This window comes from Stegodyphus dumicola, chromosome 9 (assembly GCF_044657685.1).
Source record: "Stegodyphus dumicola isolate Sdum_Otavi_A_Nest chromosome 9, ASM4465768v1".
Taxonomy (NCBI): Eukaryota; Metazoa; Arthropoda; class Arachnida; order Araneae; family Eresidae; genus Stegodyphus; species Stegodyphus dumicola.
Window position 1 is genome coordinate 140,378,488 of NC_140776.1, and position 13,768 is coordinate 140,392,255.

Here is a 13,768-nt window from a genome sequence, read left to right on the forward strand (position 1 = left end):
ATGGATTAAAGCTTCATAAAAGTCGATTAATATGTTTCGTTTTCCTGGTACATTTGAGATCAAAAACCATAAAAAGATTTCATCAATTTTTTTTATCTAAGACTTTAAAATTTATATAAAACCGAAAACTCGAATCTCAAATTTACCAGAATTTTTACAAATTTTCGAAACACTTGGAAAAAAGAATGAAACATAATATTGTGCCAAATAGACAATTAAAAAAACCATAGAACTTCGCATTATGTACATTGATATTAAAAAAAATATTGTCTAAAGCCAATATATGCTAATCCGAAATTCAAAAGCAAGTATAAATAAGAGCAAATCTAATTGTCATTTTAACAAAACGTAAAAACTGGAAGATCCACGTCCCAATTTAGGCGGGACAATCCGAACTTCAGACTTCATGTCCCTAGGTTCTTCGCTTGTCCCGTTAGGACGCCTGTTTGTCCCGCTTTTCTGCAAAAGAGATTTTTAACGTCAATTAACTCGAATTGAGCGCCACGGCGCATTGGTGACGTCTCGCTGATGCTTGCTTCCGATAAACATGGACTGCCGATAAACATGGACCTTATAAGAAATAGACTAACTCAATTGCGTTTTCTCCCTTGTCTGGCACGTTCCCGGTTGTCACCTTGATCACATCCGGAGGAGTGGGGACGACTTCCAGAAATTAGCAATGGTTGGCTATTTCAGCGCGTACAATTGTCACGAAAAAGCTGGTAGTAGTGCCTCATTTCACAAGTAAGAATTTTTAAATATTTTTATTTTTGACACCGAGATTGCTTTTTAAATACTTACATGTTTTCAAGCATAATTAACGTTCTAAATAATTATAAAGCTGTTGCATGCTTTCAGGCTTGTATATATTTTTAGCTTTTCCTATGATGTAAGCGAATTTGTAACTTCTTCTTTTAGAAAATAATATTTTAAATCTGAACTAACAGAAAAATTCAACCAAGTAATTTTCTCTTACAATTACTAAAACTATAACCAATACTAAACTATAACTAAATACTAAAATGCCTAAAAATGAATTTTTGAAAGTTTTTCTTTAAAATTTATAATTTTTTGCTGCTTTTTTAAATAATAGGTAAATTTTAATTCCTAGCATTATAACTAATCAAAAATAAGAATATTTAAGAACGAAAAGTATACATCTTATATAGCTGGTTTTTGTTGTTAAAAGCTTAGCTTATAAAGTAAAATGTAATATCTGTTTCTCAGCTTTAGTTTAACAGAACCATATGATGGTTTGCTAGGTTTCAAATATTATAAATCTGGGTAAAGGTTTGACTTCTCCTTTCAGTGACGTCCGAATGATCTGCAAAAATGCAGAAATAATTTTTAGGCAGACTGAAAAGGAGTTTAAATTGAATAAAAAAAATATTATAAATTTCATGACTCTAAAAGTCTTAAAAAGCGTAGGAACACATATATTTCCTTCTCTTCAAGACCATATTTATGATGTTGAGCCAGATAAAAACAACCTGATTAAATTAATTAAAGCGGTGATATTTGAATATTTAAAAATCAGAATGCATCATGCAGTTGCATGTTACAATGAATCTAAACAGACAGAAAATATTCGACGCAGATTTACTAAATTAATTTTATTTAAGCATCAATAAACCATATTATCTGATTCTCTTCCTCTTTCTCTCTCTAAATATATATATATATAGGTGTGTGTATTTACATTAATAGATAAATAGATATAATCTTGTTTTCACAAATATTTGAAATAAAAAGTGAAGTAAGCGAATTTTTCAATGCAACAAATATCCTAAATTGTTTACTTTCATACATATGTATGGTCATATGGATATATAGTCATTCTGCTTAAAGTATTTACATGTATATAAAATTACAAGGTTACTTTAGGCGCATTAATAAAAATTTAAGATTGGACATATAATATCTTATATTTTATAGTAATTATTTTTTTAAATTTATTTCTAGTTCCGCATAAGATTTTTTTTATTTACTGCGAATTTTTTTTTTAATTTTTCATTACACTCAGAAAAGTTTATGCTCCGAATTTTATGAGTTATTAATATTGTCATAAAGGATCATCTTTTAATACCATAATAATTTTGAAAACAGAAAAAATAAATAAAACAATCCTTGGTTTCTATAAACATTTGAAATGATAAATATTTGCTACTACTGCCTGAAAATGTTCATAAAATTAAAAAAAAATTACTAAATATTGTTTAATTTTACCTTATTTGTTTCATAGCATCATGTACTATCAATCTTACTTAATTTTACTTTATTTGTAGGCAAAAGTAAATTCATAAATTTTTTGTTTAGAGTTTTTACCGTTTTATCAAAGTAATGATGTTTAAACAAGAATTACGCTTATGCTCAAAATGCAGTAAAAAAAATACTCAAAATGCACTAAAAAGTGGTTTCATGAGATGTATAAAATCTTATTAGCAAAAATTGTGATTTTTATTATCTCATCATTTATACAACGTATCACATTTAATAATTAAAAAGAGTTATGTGATACAAACGCCATATGTTTCAATGTTACGATAAACTAATCGTCCCTACTCTCTCTTTCCGACATGTGTGTGACGCACGCCCCGCCCACTGGGTTATTCTATTTCTTATAAGGTCCATGCCGATAAAGCTATGATGTCATCACTCAAAAACCATGGACCTTATAAGATCCATGTCATACCTCTCTTATAAGGTCCATGTCAGAAACGCCGGCGGCGACAGCGTTGGTGGCAAAGAAACAGCGTGTGCGAAATATCTGTCGCCGAGCTCCAAGCCGGCGTCGAAGTTCGAAGGTCACGTTTCTCAAGAGTCTATAAAACGAACATCGTTTTAAATTTCTTTAAATTTTGAAGGAAAAGAAAATTTTTCGCGCAAGTAAATTAATTAGTGGATTAGTTATTTTGAGCTAAACAAAGTGCGAAAATCCGAGTTTAAATTATCAAGAAAAGTCAAAGAAACGTTTTGCCATTAAACGTTTCTTCTTAACACCATGTTCCTCAATTTCCTGTACACGTCGTGGAGGGAGAAATTCTCTCCGCCAGGTTCTGTCGCCAAATCCCTTAGCGAATTTTCCCTCCTTTTTCCAGTGACGTAATAGCAAGTTGGTTTACATTACATTCTAAGGAACCTTTGTTTCCTTACATAGATGTTCTTTGGCTAAGGTGATTTGTCGCAATTGTCGTGCTAGGTATTGGTTGTGCTGCTCATATTGTCCACAATGCAATCCAAACAGCTGGAGATTGCTTGCAAATTGATGTGGAAGCAATTATTATGAAAATTTATTATTATTTCTATATCTACACTGTTCGTGTTGAGCCATTCAAAGAATTTTGCGACTCTGCCTGTGTAGAGTACCAGCGCATTTTATGATACGGAAAAACTAGATGGTTATCACTGATGCCTGCAGTACAGAAAGTTTTAAAATTATTTCCTGCATTGAAATCCTATTTCTTGTCGGAAAGAAAGTGCCCTACCCTAATCCCAGTATCTTCTGAAGTGAATGATTTAATAGATAAATGCACTGAAAGAAGCGCAAAAAACGTTTTGCCAAACAAAGTACGTATGTTGATTACCTAATTAGAAGAGGAAGAATTGAAGATAAAAAATGACGTTATAAGAACCTTTGTAAATTTTTACGACAACTGTGCTGGATATCTGAAAAAGAGGGTTGAGCAATTCGAAGATCTGAATGCATTTAGTTGGGTTGCGTTATAGGAGCTCCCGTCGTTGAAAAAAGTACTAGAGAGCGTGCAACTTTTTTGGGTGGAAGATTGCAAAGGTTGACATCGATGATAACTAGTTATTTCACGAAGTAAGCTACATTAGGCGATTTACTTCACGACAAAAGATTGCAGATTGGAACTGTCAGAAAACTAGTCTCGACTGTCGATGGGCTGAAATGTTTCGTCATTTCAAGGATAAAAACGTGCCATGTGCGCAAATCCAGAAAATTGTGGAGTTTTTGTTGTCCAGGGACAAACCAGGACTTCTTCCAGGGACAAACGCTGCCAGTGAAAGAGTTTTCTCGTCTATGAATATCATACGGACAACTGAAAAGACACAGTTAAAACTGAAAACACAAGCAATGTTAATGTTGAAGTGCCAATTTTGAGTTTGACAGTTTCTGTGATGAAGTCTACGAAAGACTTCTTCAAGAGCCAAAACTTCTTAGAAGCATTTATTCGTCGATGAAATTCGTCTACGGAGCCACCTACACAGGATGATCCTTCTAAATTAACGGCTGATCAGGAACGCCCATCGTCTGCGTCTAATTAATACCTTTGCGGCGTCATGTGCTGGATGGACACATTCAAGCAGTATCAAGGAAGTTACAAACTTTTATTTTCCGACTGCTTTTTTTTTTTTTTTTTCTATTCTTTGCTCGCTCTTACTCTTACTGAAAGCACGTCTGAGTTGTCTCAATTCAGATCCCAAAGTCCGTAATTAATGATTTAATAATTAATTCAGTCTGAGATATGGATAAATTCTATTTTTTCTTTCAAGAATAGAGTCTGTTTAACACACACCTAATTCGCAAATGATGGGCAAACAGGACAATGAGACTTCACTAAAAATTTTGCACTCGGTATTTTCACCTTCAGAGGGGGCTACCGCCCTCTCCCACCCTCAGCCAGCACTTAAATTTGGATCCCTGCGTCCTGCTTTGCCCTCCGGAAAATCTGGTCACCTTACTAAAAAAGCTAAAAACTGTAAACCTATTTGAAACTATGAATGAAAAAAAAAATTGAAAAACTAAACGTACTGAAATCTTAACACGACCTTCTATGCATAATCTAATTGAATTCTAAAGATGACCAAAACCGTCTTCTTGCTAAAGAAAGTAGAATTCAAACTGCTCTGCAGAAGACGAAATTTTCAAAATGTCTTACCCTGTTATACTTTTTGTGTGGGGGTGTTAATGGTTGGGTCGGTCTGTAAAAATTATTACCTACGAGGAAGGGGTAATCGTCAACCCAAAATGGCGGTGTAAGAAACTTCTAAAAGAAGCTGCTCTCTGTAAAATCTTCGAGCGCGAAAACAGAACTGGCTCAAAGTTGCGGAAAAAAGTATATGTTTAGTACTTTTTGTTACCAAACAAATTTCTAGTGTGTCTTTGCAACAATAGAGGGCCCTACTGCCTCATGATTCAATTACACGTGGGCGGCATTTCTTCTATTTCAAAGTGTTATGTAAAATAAATAAGAGTTACAGTCGCTTTCTTTGTTCTTAATCAATATATGTTATAAATTTCTTATTCTTAATCAGTATATGTTATAAAAGATAAAAGCCTTTACGTAATCGGGGTACAATACCCCTTAGAAACTAAAAAACCCATTTTTTAGTAACAGCTAGAGTTGCCAGTTATAATATTTACAAAAGAGTAGAAACATAGTACATAAAAATAAAATTATTAAAAGGTAGATAATTAAAAGGGAAAAAATACAAGATCTTTGTACATATTTACATTAAAGTTTTTATGGTAGTCATCCAACTAATGCCTCCGATTAAGGTTTAAGTAATAATTATCATATTACTTTAGATGAGAAATTAAAAAAAAGTAGTTAATACCAGCTTTCTTTGAAGATATAGAAATTTTGAAAAGAGGTGTTTTATTGTCTAAGAGTATACTGACTAAGTTAGTGATTTCTTCTTGTAAGTCTTCGATTTTGTTGCAATTATTTTTTGTTCTAATGAGTTGAGTATGTATGGTATTAAGTATTACTCTTTTGGAAATATTGGAGTGCCAATGGATGAGCATATGTACTTTATATAAATATATGGACTCATCTATATGTCCTTTATATAAATATACTATCTTCTTTATATAAAGCTTATATTATTACTCCCATTCATATTCTAAGGTAGCGGTCGCCAACCGGTGCGCAGAAAATTGGGACATTATTTATATTTTTATGAAGATTCAGTTTAAAAAATGACGAGTAACAAAACGTATTATGGAATATGGATTATACTTTTTTTTAATTTTAGCTATTACTTTTTAGCGAAATTCCTTCTGAATTTAACGACTTTTTAGCTACTTTTGCAGGTGTATCTAGCGACATTTGAAAGTGAGAGTTGACATCCATGCATATGCTGCTGTTATCAATATTATCGCGAATTGGAATTTTCTTTCCTTTTGAATCACAAACATATGCTGTTGTATTCGTTAATAACACAGTTTTTCTCTGTGTCAATAGGCAACTTGATGGATTTTTATGAGAACTATTTGCATTCTTGTTTATAATTGCGTAACTGGAAGTTTCCGCTTTTGTTTGGTCTAACTGTTGATTGATGGCGCCATTGCTGAGTAAGCGATGATTATTATGTTTACAATAATTAAAAATACTTTCAGTTTATTAATATTACTTTGCGTTTCTGTACAAGAAGGTAAGGTTTTGTATTTTTCATATAATTTTTCAATGTGAACGAAATATATGTATCAGTGAGATGTTAATAGTGTTTTAATTGTTACTCATAATTAGGAGCGTAGCCTGAATTTCAATAAAGGCATGCTGCTGAACACCAAAGGTTTCGAAAATTATGAGAATTAGAATTACATGTCTTGGAAAGTGGAATATTTGTTTTTCGTATTAATATGTTGTTATTAAGATCTGATTTAAGTTTTTTTTAATTCATATTAGTGGTCCGCCAAATATAAAATTATATATGTAATGATCTGTGATGTTCTAAGGGTTGACGACCGCTGTTCTAAGCATCTGAAAGTTTTTTTTTTTTTTTTAAATAAATAGTTTTAATTTGTTTCTGAGAGATTTTCACATCTTTAACAGCTAAATTACAGAAAACAGTCCATATTACTGAATTTCTTAATTTCATCCATAATTCACCATAGATACTTACTTCTAGACAGTTTTGAGCATAAATCCCAACGAAAGTTGACTGACCTGGTTTCATTCCGATATTGATCAAGCCAGAACCGAAGTTACCTGCTCTCTCCATAAACTGTTAAAAGATTTAAATGTTCAGTTATTTATGTTATTTATTGAAGTAAAAGTCGCATTCATATAAATAAAGTTAATGTTTCTGTATTTCTTTGAATCCATTCCAAGAATTTAATAATACAATATTGATAATGTTAATTATAGTGAACAACCAACATTAATAATTTTTTCGTCTTTTTTTTTTTTTTTTTTTTTTTTTTTTTTTTGATGAAGTTAAGCATATAAACATATCGTATTAATTCAACACAAAATACCAAAGCATACTTCTATTTCAGAAGAAATATGAAAGAAAACTAAGTAAAACATTTTTGTTAAAATATTAAAATTTAAAAAAAAATGCTTTTATATGCTAAATGCTTGCAAAAATGTTAACAAAATTAATATAATCCCAGTTACTGATGTAAAGATCTGAACTTGAAATATTTTCAATCGTAACTATCTTGTAAATTACATGTATAAAATTCTAATATACTCACTTCGCTATATGTTATCCAAGAGTACTCTGAAATGGCATTTCTGTAACCAAAGCAAGGGCCATCTCCTGAATTATAATAAAATTTATATTTAATTTTTGTTAAATATTTTGATAAATTTTAACACATCATGTTTTTAAAGAACTTTTTCTAAAAAGCTTTTTTTAAAAAATTTATCAGCCATAAAACATAAAATAAAATTAAGAGGTGTTCTAATAATAAATTATGTGATTCAGTAGTTTAGTGAACTGTGAAATTCCCAATTACTAAGAATATTTTTTTTTTCAAAATTAGCTCGCAATTCCAATATAAACAATTCACGGATATCGATAAGTCATGGATAAATACCCTAAGGATTAGCGGATACTTATGTTAGAGAACAATATGTGCCATTCATATAATCTAACAGAAACCTAAAAACTGAAATAAATAAATAAAGGAAGAATCTAATGAGATTCTTCCTTTATCATAAATATATCTTCTAAAGCATTGTAGCTATCCTTAGAATTTATTTGAACATTCCTAAAGCAGCTTCTGCAGATAATATAACATAACACATATATAATATACCATATGTAATATCTTGTATAAGTCATTATATAACACACCCTTAATTTTGAATATGTATTAATACATATTCAAAAATATGGTGAAGACTGCAGCTAGTTAAATTGGTTTTCGTTGTCGGAAATCACACTGAGTGCTCATTTAACTAATATAGATATTGACCCAAAAGTCCATTCACAGAATAATGTAGGTAGAGAGGTAAAAATTGACATACATGCTTAAAATGACATGGGGTTTTATTGAAAGAAAGAAAAAAAAAAAGGGGGGGACCAACATATGGCGCTAGGTAGCACAAAGTTAATGACACCGCATGAGAATCGTGTATGAAATGAGCTGAAGTGAAAAATTGAATCAGTCCCTCCTGACGTTTTCACTTTTCTATCCTCGCCTCCGGGTGTTAGTCACGGTTTGATGTGGATTTATTACATCAATCGTGATCGAACCCTTTTTCCTTCGAGAAAATGCGTGGTTCTGCCTTTCAAACTGTCAGTGTGACGAACGCTTATATATTACAGAATCACATGATTTCTAGTCTGGCTGATAAAATATCTGTTTGAAGGTATGATTTTTATTCAGGATAGCACTCTACCCCATATTGCTACACGTGTGAAAGTTCTCTTGCACATATCGTTTGGTGAGGATCGCGTGCTCAGCCGCCAATTTCGTCATGCTTGGCCTCTCAGGTCCTCAGATCTTAATCTGAGTGATTATTGGTTGTGGGCCTACTTGAAATCGCAAGTCTACCGCGATTGTCAGACCTCATTAGGGATGATAAAAGACAACATCCGGACGCAATTTGTCATCATACTTACAGATATGCTCTACAGTGCTATTCACAACATTGTCCCTCGACTACAGGTATTGTGATGAATGACGGCCAACTTGTTGAACAGTGGTTATAAAGAACATAGTCTTTGCTAAAACTCAATTGTTATAATAATTATTGCTTTTCTTATCATATGAAGCGCCATATGTTGGCATTTTTAAGCCCTTGTTTTTGCTTTCAATAAAACCTTATGACATTTAAAGCATCTATGTCAGTTTTTACTTCTCTACCTACATTATTTAGTGAATTATTGAATTTTCAAACGTTAACCGACTTGTGGGTCACCCTGTGCATTCTTTAGTTTCATCGTTTTGATTTCAGTAAACTAAAATCCTTCTTATCGTCTTCCCATTTACTTCTTTTTTGAGTATATTGGTGTTAAAAATTAATAGATTTTGACATTAAGAACTGTTTCATATGTTTATCACAGTCATAATTATCGTACATTGCAGCGAATTTTTATACTTTTAAGAAGTTTAAGCAAAAATAATTATGTTCGAGAACTTGTTTAGCAATTGTTTTTCTTTAATGTTTATTAAGTTGTAGGGTTTATATTTATTTTAACTAACATTTATTTTAAGTTTAAACTATCTTTCCTGTCAAGCCTTACTTTCCCCTGGAACTGCCAATGCCAGAATATGTAAATTTGAGTAGAACGCGCAAGCATTCAAATTATCAGCGGAAGTAGTATGGTTTAAATAGAAGGAAACGAGTTCGGTGAGAGAGTTATTCTTACTTAGCGAGCGCGGAGGTAGAAATCGAGAATTGAAGAACCCCGCGTTGCGGCCTATGTGCTTGGCGGGAAGTAGTTGCAATTGTTCCAGTGAGCTTCAAGTCTGCTGAATTAGCTGCGGCTTTTGTAAAACGCGGTGAGTTAGTTATTTTAGAGAGCCTCGTAGTTAGAATATTGTCTTTACTTTCTTTTCAGGTTCTTATTTTTATTTTGACTGCCGAGTTGGCACCGTTTGTAAGCGTCAAGAGAACGCAATTGTAATTCATTACGTTGAATAAAAAGGGACTTAAACCCTTTACAAGACTCTGTGGTTTATACAAGCTTTCACAGTCACCCTTGGTTGCGTGCAAGTTGTAGGCGCGCAACGTTATAAAGTAATAAAACGATGAATAGATTTCTAAAGCAAAGGCACAATCCCTAAATAAAAAGCTTGTATGCAAAGTCATTCTTCTTTATGTGTTATTTACTACTACTTTTACCAGATGTTGCCTTAGCTTAACTATGCTACTTGCGGAGTGATAGAATTAAATAAGAGATAAAATAGACGAGATATAACAAAAAAAAAAAAAAAAAAAGAAAAGAACAGAACATTTTGCAACTGAGATGAATGTTTTTAAGTGAGCATTGTTTTTGACCTGATAATTAAGCACTATTTGAAACATTATCTCTTTATTTTGAAAGTAATTCTGTAATTTTATTAACTTTAAACTGCAACTGCAACTGACTATATAGATGTACAAATTCAAGACTGAAGATTATATTTCTCTTTTCACATACACTGGGATTTAATTATTTTTTGCGTACGACTCCTACTGATTCTACAAATTCAAATCTGAAAGATTTATATGCACTGAGACTTAATTCGGTTTTACTTAAGAATGCTGTTGACAACATAAGTTTAAGTCTGAAGCTATTACTTTCTTTTAGGTACGCTGTGATTTGATTCAATATCATCTATGACGTGATTGCTGATGTTTTGTTTTGGTTCAGTTTAGTTGATTATCGCAAAACACACTAGGAGTATCACAGCTTAAGGGGAGAAATGCCTTTGTGGAGGACTTTTGAGGGAAACTGACCCGTATACATACTACTATGAAGACGTCCATGCAACTAGCCTATCTGATCGGAATCGAACTCAGGTCGGAACTACCAGAGAGAGAAATCTACAGCGATTTAATCACTCGACCGCTGGTAGACACTGCACCACTCCTATCAAATTCAAAGCTTTCTGACTGTATAAAAGGGCTTATGCGTGTTTCGTTAAAATGTAATCATTAAGCCATTCGAAAATAGGGGTTCATATTATTTTGTATTCCATTACTAATGATTGCACATAAATTAATTTAAAATAGAAATATTTGCTGTACTTACCCGTTATTCGACAACCTCGTTTCATTACATCCAAAACAGTTTTAACCTCATCGAAATGGAAACTTGTTTTATCTCCCAAAGAAACTAAGCGTGATTGTCGAGTACCGCGTGAATCCTACAACAGAATAAGGAAATGTAATATTTTAGTCTATCATTGATTAAAATGCCTGCTTAAATCAATAACATAAATAAACTTTGTCTGATTCAAAATATAGTGGTCTTGCCCAAGGTGAATTAATCATTAATTAATAAGACATTGTGTAATATTTTGAAGAATAATTTGGTTATTACTCTCATACTTCTAAAACCAAAGATCGTTTACATATGCAATTCAATTGACCTCAGCTCTGCGTCCGTAGAAATTTGCATGTCCATGACACCTTTTACATTACCCGTGGGAGAGCTTGTTGTTGCAAATCAATTTTTTAATATTTCATTTTAATAATCATCCATAATTTAGAGTTTTTTATGATTTAAATTATGCAAGCATTTTTTTTGCATAATTTTCAATCGTACTTTAAAAAAAAACATTCAAAGCTAAAATGATTGAACAGTGGAATTATGATTATATCTCTTGTGATAAGGGAGCTGTTACAAAAAAATTCTACCGAACTGTTTTTGAAAGACTGAAAAGTAAAGACTTCTTGCTCAATTTTAACGTTAAGCAATTTTTGTCTGGACATCGTAAGTTTAAATTTTATCTCGAACGGTTTAATCTGACGTCTTCCAATTTGGGTTATTGCAATCTTGGCGTTCAGCAAAGTGTTTTTCACCTGCTTTTTGATTGCCCATTGCTCGATAATGTAAGAAATCTATTGAAATGCAAATTAAAATTAATTGGAATTCATTGACCGCCAAAATGTTATGATTTTGTTTTATCTTCACCTTCGGCCTACCGAGATTTTGTCGACTTTCATTTTAAACATTGCAAATGAATTCTTTATATATATAGATATATATTATGTATTTTTTGTGTTTGATTTCATTGTATTATTGAAAGTTGATGTGATTTTGCTTTTTTCACTTACGATTTGTAAGCCTCGTATGATACTTTGTGGTGCATTCTATTTCTTTAAATAAAAAAAGTTATGCAAGTAAATCTACTGTATTACTTATAAAAGTCAGAATATAAGAGCTAAAGTTACATATTCTGATTTCCGATAACGATATTGTTCCAAAATCACATAGGCGTAACAGATAATGATTTTTGGATATTGATTGTCAAGGAAAAGATTTCACCAAAAAGTGAATTATAGAAAATTTTACCTTTTCAGAAGGAAAGGAAGACTCACTAATTTATTTGAAGTATTATAATCAACTATGAATAAACATGAACAATTTATGGAATGAAAACCAGACACTGATCATCTTTAATGACTGTTTTTCGTGAGCAACATTATTGTCCTATATTCAAATTATGGCATCTTGGCTGATGAAATTAGATATCAAACATCACACTGCAAGAAAAATGTATACAAGGAGTAGGAAAAACTGATGGTCAGACTTCAAAGGATAAGAAACAGCTTCTGTGATGCAATGCTATGGTGAACGTGAAACATGAATGCGGAAGCAACATAAGTACGGACTTGGAAAACGGAAAGTCGTTTTGAGAACGGATGTTTACAAGAAACAGTACCTGAAATCTACAAAACTGTTCAAATGAATGATTGTGTTTCAGCAAGATCAATAGGCTATTACTTCATACAAAAACTGATAATTCTAAATTTGCAAAGTAGTCAAGGGCTATGAAAATATGTTTCTCTGCAATTTTTTAAGACAAAGATCATTCCAAATAATGAAATCGATAATTAAAAACCATAATCACAGTGAAACCTCAGATCACTAACGTTTCACGTCACGAACAAATTATCTGATTATAAAACACCTCGAGTGACTAACAGTTCCTCTAGATGTGCACATCCCAATTGGCGAGAAATGATTTTCAAAAATGCTTTGAGATAATATCTCATACAGAATTCCACCTGGAACATCCGTATAGTAATCTCTATTAATAAACCATGATAAACTTTAAAACAGCCTTTTTGGGCGAACTTAAAATCTGAACTCTTTCGGATTTAACATTCTTTTTGTTTATTTATGATATTGTGTCTTTAAGCAAAAGCCTTGGCGAAGATATTACCAATGCAGACATGAAGCAGTTATTAGAGAACCAAAAAAATAATTCAACAGGAAAGAACTGCAACAACTTCAAAAGCAGCAACAAAAGTTAACTGGGGAGAAATGCATTCAGAGGAAGAGGAAGGAAAATGAGGAACCTAGTTTTTTGACCCGCGAAATTTGTATGATGTGAGATTCAAAGTTTTGTATAATGATATCACCCTGATAAAGTAGAAGAAAGCTGCAGCATAAGAATTTGCAGTGACGATGCCGTGTCACATTTTAAACTGTTTTAAAGCAAAGAGAACAACAAACTACATTGGATAAATCTTTAGTGAAACGGACAACCACTGATTCTCAAGCACAGTCAAGTGAGTCTAAAGAGAAAACAAGATTTAAAAATCTGATGTGTACACCACATGACTTCCTCGTACGGAATATTAAATTACACGCATTTTTTTCTTGAATTTCATTTAAAATGATTGGATTGAATAAAACCTACTTCGTCGACAGAGCATAACCCACAATAGAATAAAATGCACTCTTTAAAATTCACCATATTTGTTTACTATAACGACACTCTGAATGCACATAATTTATATCATTTGAAGAATTATCTTATCGTTGCCACATGTTCTATTCAAATACTATAAAAGCTAGAACGATGTATAAACGAAATTAAGAAAACAAAACAAAAAAGAAACAGCTT

The 13,768-nt window shown here is 32.0% G+C and overlaps 1 protein-coding gene across 2 annotated transcripts in view; it reads right to left on the reverse strand.

Annotated features, from left to right (window-relative positions):
* The window catches only part of LOC118185328 (long-chain-fatty-acid--CoA ligase 5-like), a 65,594-nt gene that overhangs the window by 45,108 nt on the left and 6,718 nt on the right, over positions 1-13,768 (reverse strand). For both annotated transcript variants that reach the window (XM_085824155.1, XM_085824154.1), the window contains exons 3-5: positions 10,942-11,056; positions 7,448-7,512; positions 6,871-6,972 (exon numbers count right to left, since the gene is read on the reverse strand). In XM_085824155.1, coding sequence (XP_085680281.1) covers positions 6,871-6,972; positions 7,448-7,512; positions 10,942-11,056 — 282 coding nt within the window. The remainder of the gene's footprint in view (positions 1-6,870; positions 6,973-7,447; positions 7,513-10,941; positions 11,057-13,768) is intronic.